Source organism: Schistocerca gregaria, chromosome 11 (genome assembly GCF_023897955.1).
Source record: "Schistocerca gregaria isolate iqSchGreg1 chromosome 11, iqSchGreg1.2, whole genome shotgun sequence".
In the NCBI taxonomy this organism is placed as follows: Eukaryota; Metazoa; Arthropoda; class Insecta; order Orthoptera; family Acrididae; genus Schistocerca; species Schistocerca gregaria.
The window spans coordinates 82,123,457-82,141,531 of NC_064930.1; the positions used below are offsets into that span (position 1 = coordinate 82,123,457).

The 18,075-nt window shown below is 44.6% G+C and overlaps 1 protein-coding gene across 1 annotated transcript in view; it reads right to left on the reverse strand.

The window, feature by feature from the left end:
* LOC126295331 (cation-dependent mannose-6-phosphate receptor-like) overlaps positions 1 to 18,075 on the reverse strand; it is a 141,180-nt gene that overhangs the window by 38,845 nt on the left and 84,260 nt on the right. The window contains exon 4 of the mRNA XM_049987799.1: positions 14,758 to 14,854. Within this exon, the coding sequence (XP_049843756.1) occupies positions 14,758 to 14,854 (97 nt within the window). The remainder of the gene's footprint in view (positions 1 to 14,757; positions 14,855 to 18,075) is intronic.

The following is an 18,075-nucleotide window of genomic DNA, read 5'->3' on the forward strand; positions in this document are numbered from 1 at the left end:
ACTGACGGATTGGTAGAGGTGGACCAATTCCGTGGCCTCCACGCTCTCCTGACCTCAACCCTCTTGACTGTCATTTATGGGAGCATTTGAAAGCTCTTGTCTACACAACCCCGGTACCAAATGTAGAGACTCTTCGTGCTCGTATTGTGGATGGCTGTGATACAATACACCATTCTCCAGGGCTGCATCAGCGCATCAGGGATTCCATGCGATGGAGGGTGGGTGGATGCACGTATCCTCACTAACGGAGGACATTTTGAACATTTCCTGTAACAAAGTGTTTGAAGTCACGCTGATACATTCTGTTGCTGTTTTTCGTTTACATTCCATGATTAATGTGATTTGAAGAGAAGTAATAAAATGAGCTCTAACATGGAAAGTAACCGTTTCCGGACACATGTCCATGTAACATATTTTCTTTCTTTGTGTGTGAGGAATGTTTCCTGAAAGTTTGGCCCTACCTTTTTTTAACCCCCTGTACATGCTAGATTAGTATATGAAAATAACTTTCTTTGAAAAAATTTTACACTACTACACAATGAAAAGTAACCACTCAATATATGTGAGGAATTGTAGAAACCTAAAACACAATGTGAGTTTAATATAAAAAAAAAAGTCATAAGAAAATTGTAAAATTTGTGAAAGATTGTTTAAATTCAAGAGTAAGTATTTTAATAATGTGTCACATGTAAGACTTTATAAAATTACTACATTGAGTGAAACTGAGTCTTATTATATAACAAAGCACTGAAATGACTGTCTTTTGTTTCTGTGTGACAGTGTGTTTCTGGTTCAGTCACAGTATACAAAATGAAATAAATTACGTTTATGTGTGAAAAGTGTTCAGTTTTACAGATTATCAACCTGTGGACCAACAAAGTATCTTCTGACACAAGTAAACATTTTTCGTTCGACTGACCTCGACACAGTGTGCAATTTGGAATGGGAAACAATAAAATCATCAAAAGTACAATGGGTGCCCAAAAATGCATGTGGTGTTACTTTCAGTTCACGATTGCATTTAAAATACATACCTTTTACAATATTTGCTTGATTTGGTTCTTTTTGAGCGTACAATTATTTGTCAAATAATTTTGGACACAGTGTCCGTGGAACTAGATAGATCACAACATACTGTTTGTAAAAAGCAGTCTGAATTGTGATTATTTAATATTAATGTTGTTGGCACTTTCGGTCAGTACTACCCGACCACGATATTACTGCACACAGCCTCCCGTGACCATTACCATAAATGTGCCAAGACGTTACAGCAAGCGAGTACAGTGGTGACTACAGAAAGCGCATTGTACTGTGAGCAATTTTGAGACAGTAGTGCACATGTTATGAAGTGATTCAGTGTGCCCTTGTGAGATATCACATTTTAAACCTCACAATAAAAGCACCCTCACTCTCAGGTGCAGTAATACTGCGGTCCATCAATAGACCGTCATCAGGCAACATTTAATGCAGCAGTAACGTGCCATCCGGCAATGACAATAGTTAACTCTAACTGACAAGCTACTGTTCTCCTGTCGATCAAAATTTGTGAGGCAACTTCCTTTACACACAGCAACACAGTAACACATATCGCTCCCGCTCTTCTGGTATATCTTGCACTATTTTTTCCTGTGTACGCATGCACGATTCCTGTCGGCATATAAAGTCAATAGGAGTGCTTCCAGTCTTTAAACTCACTCCAATGACGGGGGAATGGTTTTTCTAGCTGAAATACACTGACCAAAAAAAAATTACAACACTAAAAAATAACGCAAAGATATTTCGGGAATACGTTTGATTAGGTAATATATTTGATAAACCAAGAAAAAACAGAATATACAGGCATAGGTTGATTCGAAGCCAAATTCACACTTTGCAATTGACCATCATTCTGGATCCAGAAAAGTTCACCAGTTTAAATACCTCAGATCGTGCTTCAGCAATAAAAACATCATAACACTGGATGCTGATGACAGAATAACCTCAAGATCAACATGTCTGTACACTCTAATCAGCCCACTCAAAAGTAAAGCTTTGTCAGTCACCACTAACATGAAGATATACAGGGCGTATCATAATTAATGGCGTAAATGCATACAGTTGAAAGTACACGACACTAGAAGCAAAAAAGTCTCAGTAAACGTAGGGTCAAAAATGCATACCTTAAGAGCTGCGAGTAATTTTTCCATCTTCAGTACTGTGAAGCAAATCTCTTCTACTGCACGCTCCTTGCTTTCCATATTTCGGGTATATGATAATATGGACCAAAACAAGAAAAATGTCCAGTAAACATGTGCTATAAAATGCATACCTTAGGAGCTATGAGTACTTGTTCATCTCTGGTACACTGGAGCACAACTCTTCTAATGAACAAGTGCTCACAACTGTTAAGGTATGCATTTTAGAGCACATGTTTACTGGACTTTTTTTCTTGTTTTGGTCCATATAACCGTCTCCCAAAATATGGAAAGCAAAGAGCTTGCAGTAGAAGAGATTTGCTCCACAGTATCCAAGATGAAAAATTACTCGTAGCTCTTAAGGTATGCATTTTCGACCCTATGTTTACTGAGACTTTTTTTTGCTTCTAGTATTGTGTACTTTCAACTGTATGCATTTACACCATTAATTATGATACACCCTTTATAACACCATCGTCTGCCTAATAGTACTGCACGGTTCGTAAAGCTGGATGCTTACCGAGAAAGAAAGAGAAAAACTGAATGTGTTTTTGAAAGAAAAGTGGTGACAAAGATCTGGGGGCTCAGTTGGGGAATGTAATGTGGAGATTCAAAAGAGCATTGAAATTTGACTCTAAAGTCTCTTTGGGTTTGCTGCCGGATTGTAAAATCGACTCGACTCGATATTGCGGCAATCCAACTGGTCGCCATCTTCTGGGAAAGCTGCTTCTGGTGACGAGCCCCGCTGAGAACTGATGCCAGGCTGCAAATCGATGTCGTATATAGGCCACCGTCCAGTACACGGCAGATGCGCCGCCCATCACGGTTGCTGCCCCCTAAGACAGGGAGGTGGCGCCGCCCTTAGTGAAAGACTGTTGGCAACGATATATCGCAATCGAGGCCGCACCGAAGAATGTTCAATTTTGATGCGAGATAATACAGGATTGCACGTCTTGCTAAAAGGAAACCCATTGTCTCTGTTGATTAAACTATCAGCCAACTTAATTTCAATCGCCTCTTTATAGACACTCTTCCAAAAACAAGAAATGTTGGCAACTACCACAGTTTCATCAAATTTCATACTGTGTCCCTGATTTAAGCGGTGTTCTGCTACTGCCGATTTTTCCGGCTGTCGTAGCCTCGTATGACGGCGTGTTCCACACACCTGTCACGCGCACTGTGCGAATTGAACTGCCAATGTAAGCTTTTCCACATTGACACAGAATTTTGTACACACCAGGTTTCCTAAGCCTCAAATCATCTTTCACAGAGCTGAGCAGTGCCCTAATCTTAGAAGGTGGGCGGAACACACACTTAATGTTAAAATTCCTTAAAATTCGCCCAATCTTAAACGGTAAGCCTCCAGCATAAGGAAGAAAGGCCACCGATCTATGTTCCTCTTCGTACACCTCCGAAGATGGCCCAAACTCTATAGCCTGACAAATCTGCTTCTCAGAGAATGCATTTTCCTGATAATTTAATCTACAGAGACAATGGGTTTTCTCTTAACAAGACATGGAATCCTGCATTATCTCTCATCAAAATTGAATGTTCTTCGGTGTGGCCCCGAGTGTGAGATATCGTTGCTAGCAGTGTTCCACTAAGGGCAGCGCCACCTCCCTGAAATATCAAGTCAAGTTGATTTTAGGATCCGGCAGCAAACCCGAAGAGACTTTCAAGACTTATTATGCCGGGAAAGCCTACGTAATCACAGCATTGAAATTTATCTGTTAATGGAGCAACCCGCTATCATCCAGAAATTACAAAGTAGGAGACTGTAAGAGGCTGGGCCTGTGGTTAGAATGGAAAGCAACAGAATTCCTAAGAAGGCATCTGAGGGCACTCTCCAAGCAACAAGACCACAGGGTCAAGCTCACAGACGGAGAAAAGATGACAGAGAAGGATGCCACAGCATTAGGAATCCTCACAGGGTAGAGAGAGACAGCGAGAGATAGAAGAAGAGGGAAGCAGATCGTCGATGCGGCGCGCGGTCTACAGGGCCCGTAATCGCTGAAAAGCAGAAGAATACGACAAAGCATATACGAGGGCTATCCACAAAGTACATTACGTTTTGGAATTAAAAATAAATAAAGTATTGCAATTTTTTTATTATATACAGATGAAAGCCACACTTAAGTACTACTTTTCTACATAGTTGCCATTTAAATTAAGGCACTTATCATAGCGATGGACGAGCTCAGAAATTCCTTCGTCGTAAAATTTGGCCACCTGTGCATCCAACCACATGGTTACCTCTTTTTGAAGCTGTGCATCGTCACCAAAACGCTGCATAGCCAACCACTTCTTCATTGCTGGGAATAAGTGGAAGTCGCTCGGTGCCAGGTCGGGACTGTACGGCGGATGAGGAAACAACTCCCACTTACAAGATTCGAGAACTTCACGAGTGGCATTTGCCATATGGGCCCGGGCGTTGTCGTGAAGCGGCAAGATCTTTGAGCCCAACTTTCCCCTGCGCTTGTTTCGTACCACCCTTCAGAGGTTGTGCAGAGTTTGGCAATACCTCTGAGAGTTTATCCACAAAAATCACACCTTTTCTGTCTCAAAAGACAGTCGCCATCACCCTCCTTGCTGACATTGTCTGCATGCATTTCTTGGGTTTTTTGGGCGAATTTGTGTGGCCCCACTGCATTGGCTGCAATTTTGTCTTGCAGTTCACATACTTAATCCATGTTTCATCACCAATAACGATGCGATCGAGTAATGAGTCGCCATTTTTCTCGTAAGTGTCCAAAAATGTTAATGCTGCAACCATTCGCAGCTTTTTGTGAATCTCTGTCAAGATTTTTGGTATCCATCTTGCACAAAACTTGTGGTAACCAAGCTTTTCGGTAACGATTTCGTGCAACAAAATTCGTGAAATTTGTGGAAAACTCATAGAGTTCCGTTATTGTGAAATTACGGTTTTTCAGGGACTGCGGCATCGACTTTTTCGACTAGTTTGGCAGTCACTATGCTGGGTCTTCCACTTCACTCTTTGTCGTGAACGTTAGTTCGGCCATTTTTAAATTTTATGACCCATTGATGCACTGCACTTTCAGTGATTATCTTTTCCCCATACACTTCACAAAGCTGCCAATAGATTTCTATCGGTGTACAGTTTTTTGCAGTCAGAAACCTTATTACAGCACGCACTTCACACTTCGCGGCATTTTCAATTACCGCTGACATTTCAAACTGTCAGAGTAACTCAATGGAGTACAGCACGAACCTCTCACTAGCACGGCAGGATGCCGACTGAGCGGCGGAATGCCATAACACCAAGATGGCTGCACTAGCCCCACCCCTAACGGACACAAACGAAAACGTAATGTACTTTGTGGATAGCCCTCGTATTTAAGATGTTAAAATTGTTGTCACACATTGCTGTTTTCTCATATTCCACACCTCCTGTCACAAATGAAAACAAGCACATTCTCCAGATCTCTCACCAACTGAAAACGTCTGGTCAATGGTGGCCGAGCAACTGGCTTATTACAATATGCCAGCCACTACTCTTGATGAACTGTGGTATCGTATTGAAGCTACATGGACGGCTGTACCTGTACACGCCATCCGAGTTCTGTTTGACTCAATGCCCAGGCGTATCAAGGCCGCTACTACGGCCAGAGGTGGTTGTTCTGGGTACTGATTTCTCAGGACCTATGCACCCTAATTGCGTGAAAATGTAATCACATGTCAGTTCTAGTATAATATAATTGTCCAATGAATACCCGTTTACCACCTGCATTTCTTCTTGGTGTGGCAATTTTAATGGCCAGTAGTGTACATAAAACTCTAAACCAACAATAAAAACACTTTAGACCTCCAACCTGCCCTCCAACAAACTTGTCTGTGGTCAGTGGATGCACACTACAAGGCGTCTGGCTCGGAGCTTTCACTGAAGTAACCAATTTTTAACAGTCTGCTGTGTCACTGTGGTGCCAACTGCTGCTCAAACTGCTGCTGCAGATGCAGTACAATGCGCCCGAGCCATAAACCAAATCTGACAGTTTTACCTCTCTGTAGTGCCGCGTGGCTGTCTGGACCCCAGTCTGCTCGACACTGTGCATTCACACACTCATTGCTGCCAGTAATCGTGTACAGTGACTTTCTGCAATATCACAAAAGGAACATCCGGTTTCTCTTAGTTCTATTACACGACCTCATTCAAACTCATGACCATTACAAAAATGGTTCAAATGGCTCTGAGCACTATGGAGCTCAACTTCTGAGGTCATCAGTCCCCTAGAACTCAAACCTAACAAACCTAAGGACATCACACACACCCATGCCCGAAGCAGGATTCGAACCAGCGACCGTAGAGGTTGCGTGGTTCCAGACTGTAGCGCCTAGAACTGCTCGCCTACTCCGGCCGGCATGACCATTACAACATATATTTAAAGCAAACTCAATTTGACACTCCCACAGTGGCACTACCGGTGCTATTCTAATGCAAGTGGCACAAAATTTGAATAGACAACATCTTTCAGATGTAGAAACACACCTACCAACTTTCATTCATGTCATACAACTCATTCTCGATGTCGGAATTTTTTTCCCTCTATGTATTAACAGCGGACAAAGTCTGCTAACGGATGAATTCCTGTAGTTTTGTGGAGCAAGTATTATGACAAGAGAACATAAAGATTCACAATACAGTAGTTCTATAAAAAAAGTAAAAAATAAAATATAGGTGACACTTCCTGGCAGATTAAAATTGTGTGCCGGACCGAGACTCGAACTAGGGACCTTTGCCTTTCGGGGGCAAGTGCCCTACCAACTGAGTTACCCAAGCACGACTGTTTGGTAGGTAGGAGACGAGGTACTGGCAGAAGTAAAGCTGTGAGGACGGGGCGTGAGTCGTGCTTGGGTAGCTCAGTTGGTAGAGCACTTGTCTGCGAAAGGCAAAGGTCCCGAGTTTGAGTCTCGGTCCGGCACACAGTTTTAATCTGCCAGGAAGTTTCATATCAGCGCACACTCTGCAGCACAGTGAAAATCTCATTCTAAAATATAGGTGCCCGAATACCAGTAATTAATTAAATAGTGAATGCATGTTGTTCTTTGTTTCATCAGTGCCTGTCCAGGTGGAAAGGGATTACAACTCTTTTTAACAAGTCAGAAGTGATTAGAGGTGAAAAGGTTAGCCACCTGAACCTGTACATGCAGGAATTGATTACTTGAAAATTGCCATTGTCGCCAAAATTGACATACTGTGTAAAGATGTACAGATATCTGTCTCTTTTGTGCAGCCTACGATGACTTCAGTTAATAATTTGCTGAGGATTTGAGAGAAATATGTGAAGAGAAGCAAGAGGTATGATGTCTGGTACACTCTTAAGCAACGTCTTAACACTCGAGCAGGCACAATGATTTTTATAACATGAGCAGGCACATGGTGCACTTTACACATACACAGTGTTCAGAAATTTCTGTTCCGTATAGGACTTGTAGAGGGAACTGAGTAGATAATATTTTGAACTGGAACACATGTCCAGAAACATACTGTTTCTGTGCTACAGCCGTTTGAAAATATTTGTTAGGCAGGTATGCAATGGTGTAGACATGGTGGGGAGTGCTTATGTCAGATCGGTTGGTGTCTGACCTGGTTTGTGCTTCCTCCCTGTGTCTTTGAGTATCAGACGTGGTACGGAGTGTCGGAGGGGGTACAGATGTAGCTGTCAGTCACTGATGATGTATCAGACAGTACTGGGTGCAGCATCCGTTGCGTGCCCAATCACTTGTGTACTCATTGACAGGTTTTCTGCAACACGATGCACTTAAGGCCTCTTCCAATACGGGTGTGCAGCGTCTCCTCGGAGCACCACAGAAGTGCCTACTGCCTGCGAAGATATCCCTCGAAGCAAACCGAGCGCTGTATCATGTGTGAGATACAGGGGCGAGCGAGTGCGCCGGGACCTACCCCAGTTCAGTGCTAGTAGCGGTTGGTTGGTTTGTAGAGGGTTAAAGGGACCAGACTGCTACAGTCATCGGTCCCTTTTTCAAAAAAAACTAAAACCTCCTAAAGAGAAGGAAAACGAACAACAAGAAACACAGCAGACGACATAGGACAAGAAATACTCAGACAGACAAAACAAAGTAAAACCACACAGAGTGTGGTGGTAGTTGGGCGACCATAGGGATAAAAAAGGAAAAGCCAACCACCGAGAACACATTAAAAACTCAGTTTAAAATCGTAGGCCAAAGGCCAGAATCAACACAACGTAATACAATAAAATGAAACAGAAACACTCAGATTAAACGATAAAAACCCCCTGATCAAATAAAATGTAAAACTAAGTCAGCCATAGCAGAGTCATCTGTTAAAAGCGCAGGGAGCGTGTCAGGCAGTGCGGACGACTGCCTGAGCGCAGCTAAAAGTGGACAGTCCAATAAAATGTGTACCACTGTCAAAACAGAGCCGCAGTGACATAAAGGTGGGTCCTCACGTCGCAATAGGTGGCCGTGCGTCAGCCATGTGTGCCCAAAGCGGAGCCGGCAGAGGACAACAGACTCCTTGCGAGAGGCCTGCAAGGAGGAGCGCCACACACTGGTAGCCTCCTTGATGGCCCGAAGTTTGTTTCGTGAAGGCAGGGCACGCCATTCAGTGTCCCAAAGGTCCAGAATTTTGCTGCGTAGGAACGCTCGCAAATCTGTCTCTGGGAGGCCAATGTCCAGAGATGGTGTACTGGTGGCCTCTTTCGCCAGGCGGTCAACATTCTCATTGCCGGGTATCCCAACATGGCCTGGGTTCCACAAGAAGACCACAGAGCGGCTGCAACGCGCAAGAGTATGCAGGGACTCCTGGATAGCCATCACCAGACGAGAACGAGGGAAACACTGGTCGAGAGCTCGTAAACTGCTCAGGGAATCGCTACAGATAACGAAGGACTCACCTGAGCAGGAGCGGATATACTCTAGGACACGAAAGATGGTGACCAGCTCAGCAGTGTAAACACTGCAGCCAGCCGGCAATGGACGTTGTTCAGAATGGTCCCCTAGAGTTAGTGCATAACCAACACGACCAGCAACCATCGAACCGTCGGTGTAGACAATGCCAGAGCCCTGATACGTGGCCAGGATGGAATAAAAGCGGCGTCGGAAGGCCTCCGGAGGGACTGAGTCCTTCGGGCCCTGTGCCAAGTCGAGCCGAAGGCAAGGGCGAGGCACACACCATGGGGGTGTACGCAATGTGGCCCGGAAAGAATGTGGAACAGTGAGAACCGTAAGCCCGGAAAGAAGCTCTTTGACTCGGACCGCGATCGTACAACCTGACTGAGGCCGACGTTCTGGCAGATGGACGACCAATTGCGGGAACAGGAGACGATAGTTGGGGTGCCCAGGCAAGCTAAAAACGTGGGCAGCATAAGAGGCCAGCAAACGTTGGCGTCATAACCGCAGGGGAGGGACACCTGCCTCCACTAGGATGCTGTCCACAGGGCTGGTCCAGAAGGCACCAGTGGCAAGTCGTATCCCGCTGTGTCGTATTGGGTCCAGCACCCGCAACGCAGATGGGGATGCTGAGCCATAAGCCAGACTCCCATAGTCCAGACGGGACTGGACTAACGCCTGGTAAAGCCGTAGGAGAGTAGATCGGTCGGCACCCCACCTGGTGTGGCTCAGGCATCGCATAGCATTTAGATGCTGCCAACACGCCTGTTTAAGCTGCTGAATATGAGGCAGCCAAGTCAACTGGGCATCAAAAACCACCCCCAAAAACGTATGTGACTCTACCACTGGAAGAAGCTCGCCGTCAAGATTAAGCCGCGGCTCCGGGTGAACAGTGCGTCGTCAGCAGAAATGCATAATGCAGGTCTTGGCTGCCGAAAACTGAAAACCATGCGCTACAGCCCAAGACTGCGCCTTGCGGATTGCGCCCTGTAGCTGACGTTCAGCAGCTGCAATGCCAATAGAGCTGTAGTAAAGGCAGAAGTCGTCAGCATACAGGGAAGCGGAGACAGAATTTCCCATGGCCGCAGCGAGCCCCTTAATGGCTATTAAAAACAGACAGACACTTAGAACAGAACCCTGTGGCACACCGCTCTCCTGGACTTGGGAACAACTATATGAGGCCGCGACATGCTCGCGGAAGGTACAATACGACAGAAAATTGCGGATATAGATCGGCAGAGGGCCCCAAAGACCCCATCCATGAAGCGTAGAAAGGATGTGATGATGCCATGTCGTATCATACGCCTTCCACATGACAAAAAAGACAGCGACCAGATGCTGACGGCGGGCAAAGGCAGTACGGATGGCCGACTCCAGGCTCACCAGATTGTCGGCGGCGGAGCGGCCTTTACGGAACCCACCCTGAGACGGAGCCAGAAGGGCCCGAGACTCTAGTACACAATTCAAGCGCCAGCTCACCATCCATTCAAGCAACTTGGAAAGAACGTTGGTGAGGCTAATGGGATGGTAGCTGTCCACCCTGAAGGGTTCTTCCCCGGTTTCAGAATAGGGACAACAAGACTTTCCCGCCATTGCGACAGAAACTCACCCTCGACCCAAATGCGGTTGTCAAGGTCGAGGAGGCGTCGCTGGCAGTCCACTGAAAGGTGTTTCAGCATCTGAGAGTGGATGCTATCTGGCCCAGGAGTGGTATCAGGACAAGCGGCGAGGGCACTGTGAAATTCTCACTCACTGAATGTAACATTGTACAATTCAGGATGGTGGGTGCGAAAAGAAAGACTCCGACGTTCTGTCCGCTCTTTAATGGAGAGGAAGCCCAAGGGGTAGTTGGCAGAAGCGGAATTCAGGGCAAAGTGCTCTGCCAAGCGGTTTGCAATGACGTCGGAGTCAGTACAAAGTGCTCCATTCAGTGAGAGTGCAGGGATGCTGACAGGGGTTCGATAGCCATAGAGGTGTCGAATCTTGGCCCAGACCTGTGATGGAGTAACATGGAGGCCAATGGTGGCCACACACCGCTCCCAGCACTCCTGCTTGCGTTGACGGATAATGCGGCAGGCTCGTGCATGCAGCCGTTTGAAGGCAATAAGGTGTTCAATTGTCGGATGTCGCTTGTGACGCTGGAGCGCACGCCGGCGAGCTTTAATCGCTTCATTGATCTCAGGCGACCACCAAGGCACAGTCCACCGCCGAGGGGACCCAGAAGAACGGGGAATTGCAGATTCGGCGGCAGTAATGATGCCGGTGGTGACCGATTGAACCACTGCATCAATGTCATCATTAGAGAGAGGCTCAATAGCAGCAGTGGAGGAGAACAAGTCCCAGTCAGCCTTATTCAGAGCCCATCTGCTAGGGCGCCCAGAAGACTGACGCCGTGGCAGTGACAGAAAGATCAGAAAGTGATCACTACCACAAAGGTCGTCATGCACTCTCCATTGGACAGACAGTAAGAGGCTAGGGCTACAGATGGAAAGGTCAATGGCGGAATATGTGCCATGCGTCACACTGAAGTGTGTGAAGGCACCATCATTTAAGATCGAGAGATCGAGCTGCGCCAATAAATGCTCAACGATGGCGCCTCGACCTGTTGCCACTGACCCACCCCACAGATGGTTATGGGCGTTAAAGTCGCTCAGTAACAGGAAAGGTGGCGGCAATTGGGCTATCAGAGCAGCCAGGACATGCTGCGCGACATCACCATCCAGTGGAAGGTAAAGACTGCAGACAGTAACAGCCTGTGGCGTCCACACCTGAATAGCGACAGCCTCTAAAGGTGTTTGGAGAGGGACAGACTCGCTGTGAAGAGAGTTCAGGACATATATGCAGACGAAGCTTGATGCAAGTCCAACTCCATGACAATATCGGGTGGGCCAGATCTTAGGGCAAGATGGATATACAATACACCACGTAAGGCGTCCTTCCCCAAATGGTACGCACTAACAGAAATTTTTGAAAGATAGTGGTCAAACCCCTTAGGGGACCATCACATTAAGGCTGAAACGTTTGAGACTCCTTTTAGTCGCCTCGTACGACAGGCAGGAATACCGCGGGCCTTTTCATACCCCAGAAACCGCAGGGGGTTGCTAGTAGCGCCACGTCACCTTAACGTGTCTGCATGTAGCGCACAAGTATTGCACCACAATTTAGTATGAAATTAAAAATCAAAATTTATGTTTAAAACTTTGTTAAATTATAGTTTAGTGTAATAATGTTCCAAATACCAAGTCTTGATGTTCTAAACTTAATCATTTAAGGAAAAATGCCATTTTAAGAGAAAAGTCAGAGGCGCTAAATAATGACACTATGAAGCCAGAATTTGGTCAGAAGGTGCAGTTAGAAGTTATAAATAAGTAATGCTGGTTTCCAAAACCATAAAACAAAAATTAACGCCAGAATCTACATTTTTGGGGAAAATCAGAGACGCTAAATAATGGGCTTAGAAACTAGAAAATTTGTTTTATGCTTCAGCTCACCCCAAAAATAATAACAGAGTCCACGTTAATGTACCTCTTATAGTTTTTATGTAATTAAATAAAAACTAGTTCTGTAACTAAAATGTACCTAAGTGTTGTAGATTAAGTACTTGAAATTTTAATGATAGAGGATTTTGGCTAAACCAGATGATCAAATATATCAAATAAGAGAGCTACACCACACTAAGACTTGTAACATAAATAGCAACTGATATAAGTCTTAGCAAAGGTATGGTTCAGAGGTAACAATCTACCGTTAATTCCACTAAATAAATTCTATTAGGCAAAGTTTTCATTCTAGCGAGCTGAAACTTTCTACGTGCTTTCAAACTGCTTATCTGCATACCAGCAAAAATTAAGAAGTTTATGAAGTAATTGGTTACTATATTATTGAAGATTATGTGCCCGAGATAACTCACGAGGACTGCACACCATCCTGGATCGTTTAGAATTCGGTAAAATAACTGTTAGTGTGCCGTCCGTATGAAATTCAATTCCACGTGGCAAGTGCTGAATTTATTTCCACTTTTATGGCGAGCATTAATTTTTGAACATTTATTGCAAACTTTCAACTGAGTGATGTTAGTCAGGGCGAAAAACAGTCTGGTAGGAAGTTACCGTAGAGGTCGCCTCTGAACTGCTAAAGGTGCTGTTAGATTAGAAAGACTTGTTTTCAATTGAACATAATGGAATTTTAAGTGTTGTTTGTGAGACACTTTAATTTAATTAAATCTTGATTGGAACTTTAAACTTTTACTGAAGTCATAGTCCCGATCACACAAAGAAATGGGAAACGGACACTTTTCTTCCAGTAGGCTGGACCGGAATGTAGCCTTGCAGACTGGAAACTAATGTCAGTATGTTTCCCTTCGCTTTCTGGCTGACCGCCAAATTAGTTGCCAGGCTCACGTGTCAGAACTCACTCGCCGCCCCTCACCCTCTCTTAAAGCCATTGCATAATTGTGGTGAAGAGGGTATGCAACGGAGTCGGACATCGAGCATAACAATCTTGATCAGAGCTATAAGCAGTTCAATTATTGTGAGCTTTGACATTCAGAAGGCTCATGTTGGTGTATTCTGCAAACGTGTATTCAACCGTGTTGCTCTGACACACTCAGACACGTGAATGAGTTTCGGACCAGGTCACAGAGGTAGGAAAGATGTCAAATAACATCAATTAATCTGAGGTAACCACACTCCACCGTGACTAACTGTTGCAAACTATCTAGGAAACATGTTTTGGAACTGCTGCAGCACGGAAACGGTATGTTCCCGGACCCAGGTTCCTATTCAAAGTATTACGTTCTCGCACCCCTCGACACGTCCTAGAAGTTTGTAACGGAAATTTCCAAACACCCTTTTAGCAGTCTTCCCGTTACCAACGAAAACACAAATGAGCAAAACCACAGTTCAATCTTACTCTAATTAACTAACAATAAAACTCATTACATGAGCTAAATCAGTGTTTAATTGAAAAATGATAAGAGAAACTTTCATATTATATCGCCCTGATGCCAAGTTCAAGTGTTGCCTCACAGAAACAACACACTCGAAACTTTAAACAGAACAGCTGTATCAGATCACAGCCGACTGCTTATTAGATTGCTACTTATTTTGTATAAAACTGTCTCATTGTGGGATTGTGCTGCTAGCTTGGGATCTGGATCATATTCTTGCACAGATCATACATTTTTTCTCACCTAGCACACAGTTTGGTTCAAATGGCTCTGAGCACTATGGGACTTAACATCTATGGTCATCAGTCCCCTAGAACTTAGAACTACTTAAACCTAACTATCCTAAGGACATCACACACATCCATACCCGAGGCAGGATTCAAACCTGCGACCGTAGCAGTCACGCGGTTCCGGACTGAGCACCTAGAACCGCAGCATACAGTTTATTTTATATTACTGCTGCTCACTTGAATGCATGATATCACCATTTAGCATTGTGTTAGCTGAAGCAATAATGAAAGAATAGGTATGGGCTTGCAATTGTAAAGCAACAACAGAACTGTAAAAGACAATGTCATTTGTGATTGGCACATTTTATACAGAGGTTCGGCCGCTCGAGGATTGAGATCACTTTGCCAGAACCAGATGCCTAAATAGTGAGATGTGGCTGCACACAGTGGAAATACTGGCTATAGTTATTTAATTTACACAGATCACTGGAATCGAAAGTAAGAAACTCTCACTCACCAGGTGGTTCTCCTCTGTACTTCCAGGACTGACCGTCAACCTCGTGTTGTTGACATCAGTCGACTCGGTGTCACACAAGATCCGGAATGTTGTTGTCCTGAAAAAGCATCTTGGGTGAAGAACACAAATAGGTTTAACAGTTTTGACAGAAACAAGTGTTGCACAAATGGGGAATGATGATGTCTGGTTTGTGGGATGCTCAACAATTTTGACACAGTCCAATTTTTATATAGTCTAATGTAGCCACAGTCATTGATGATGATGATGATGATGATGATAACTCAGTCCCCAGCCACAGAAAATCACCAACCTGGCTGGGAATCGAACCTGGGACCCCGTGATCCAGAGGCAGCAACGCTAACCACTAGACCACGAGCTGCTAACACAAATGGGGAATAGAACAATAAAACTTGAATGCTTTTGTGTCAAAACCAACGCTGTTGATACAAAATTTTGACACTGCCGCAACTGAAAACGGGTGTTGTTGAAGTCTTTTGTTTGAAGGCTGGTTTGATGCAGCCCTAAATGCCAATCTGTCCTCTGCAATCCTCCCCATCCCCACATAACTACTGCATCCTATTACCACTGCATCCTACAACCACTTCTAGCTGTATTCAAGTCATGTCAACTGAACCTACCAATTCCTGTATATCCATCTTTTTAGAGATTGTTGCAGGACTCAGCTGCTTGATAGAGAATGTCAAACTCTTTTCAGCTGCCAAATTTCCAACCTTATGTTATTTGGCAACAAGTTTCAGCAATCTTCAGGCCCCTGACCGACGTGTGGGAAGAATCTAAATTGGTTGTTATCAAAACAGGTGCCAGCAATACTGGTGTCAGCAGATATTTGCTACAGTGATCACTTCACCTAGATGACAATGGCTACATCCTGTAACATAATGACAATGTGGTGTCTGACTTCACATGGGCTTCAAAAGACGGGGAACAGGAGACAGAATATTTCTTTTGCATCACCATCAGTTCTTTGGACGAGCTGTGATCATAGACTAATCAGTAGCATAGCCCAAGTATTACATTAGGTTGGGAAAGCAGTATCAGACTCTGTGTAACAGAGCAAGAGGAACAATCCTGCTTCTTCTTCTTCTACCACTCCTGAAGTCAATATACAGGGTGTCCCAGCTATCTTGTCCACCCAAAACATCTCTGGAACAATAACAGCTATTGGAAAACAACTTTCACTGGTATCAATGTAGGGCTGGGGCCCATGAATGTACATATTTGGAAACATTCTAAAATGAAAGCATATGTGTTTTTTAACACAAACTTGTGTTTTTTTTAAATGGACCTCCTATATTTTTTCTTCAGCAATCCCTAGCATGACAAAGCACATACACAATGGCGTTGATTGCATCGCAATGTTTCCATCACATCCCGAGATTTTGAGACGCGAACTTGACACTTGAAACACCCAACATGCGCTGCTAGCGCATGTCCTGAGACTCAGGCGTGAACCCCATGCTGCCCGTAATCGCGATGTGATTGATATGTGTTATCACACCTCCGTACTTGTCGAGAGGTCCGAAACGAATAATACGGTCATCGCGATTACGGGCAGCATGGGGTTCATGCCTGAGCCTCAGGACGTTCCACAGACATTTTGGGTGGACAAGATAACTGGGACACCCTGTATATATATTTTTTTCTTTTCTGATATACTTTCCATTAGCAGCAGACTAACGCATCAGGATCCACTGCAAGTACTATGACAGTTAGGCGGGAGGTAAGAAAACTATGATTTCAAGGTCAAGCTTAAGACTACATCACACTGGTAAATGCCAAACGACGCCTTGCTTGGTCTAACGAGCATAAACATTGGATGATTGAACAGTGAAAAAACGTCGTGTGGAGTTTCGAATCACGGTACAGAATGTGGCGATCCTATGGCAGGCTGTGGGTATGGCCACTGCCCGGTGAACGTCATCTGCCAGCGTGTGTAGTGCCAACAGTAAAATTCAAAGGCGTTGGTGTTACGGTGTAGTCATGTTTTTCATGGAGGGGGCTTGCACCCCTTGTTTTGCGTGGCACTATCACAGCACACGCTTACATTGATGTTGTAAGCACTTTCTTGCTTTCCACTGTTGAAGAGCAATTCGGGGATGGCGATTGCATCTTTGAACATGATTGAGCATCTGTTCATAATGCACGGCCTGTGGCGGAGTGGTTACATGACAATAACATCCCTGTAATGGACTAGCCTGCACAGAGTCCAGACCTGAATCTTTAGAACACCTGTGGGATGTTTTTGGAAAGCCAACTTCATGCAAGGCCTCACTGACTGACATCAATACCTTTTCCGGTGCAGCACTCCGTGAAGAATGGGCTGCCATTCCCTAAGAAAACTTTTGATCACATATTAACAAGTATACAGTCCATCTCCTTGCTTCCTACTGTTGAAGAGCAATTCAGGAATAGCAATTGCATATTTCAACACAATCGAGCACCTGTTTATAATGCACGGCTTGTGTCTGAGTGATTACATGACAATCACATCCCTGTAACAGACTGTCCTGCACAGTGTCCTGACCTGAATCCTACGGAACACCTTTGGGATGTTTTGGAACGTTGCCTTCATGCCCAGCTTCACCAACTGACACTGATACCTCTCCTCAGTGCAGCACTCCGTGAAGAATGGGCTGCCATTCCCCAAGAAACCTCCCAGCACCTGATCAAACATATGCCCGCAAGGGTGGTGGTGGAGGTGGTGGTGGTTGTTGGGATGTTTAAGGGGGACTAAACAGCTAAGGTCATCAGTCCCCCACCCGCGAGAGTGGAAGCTGTCACCAAGGCTATGGGTGGGTCAACACCGTACTGAATTCCAACATTACCGATGGAGGGCACCATGAACTTGTAAGCCATTTTCAGCCAGGTGTCTGGATACATTTGATCACATAGCGTATTTCGGTGTTTTGAAAGTATAAAATACAGTGTTGTAGTTTCCAAACATAGAACACCAAAATGTAAGTAGTATGATGCCCATGCTACAATACGGACTGTAGTAGTGCCCTGAGTGGCCTGGCAGTGAATTTCAATTTTGGGAAAATATGGCACAATAATATGTATTATTGCTTTGTGTAATATAGTTACGAGGTGATATTTTTCATCAAGAAACACTAAGCTTTGTCATATAATAATGGTCGTCAAAAATTTTTTGCTGCTGTTTCTTAAGTGTGTGGTTATGGAGGAATCACTATTCCTGGGGGTATACGTGTACAAGGAAAAGAGATTCCCGTATTTTTCCCGGATTTCCCAGTTAAAAATACACTTTCTCCCGGATGAAAATATGGTTTTTCCATGTTA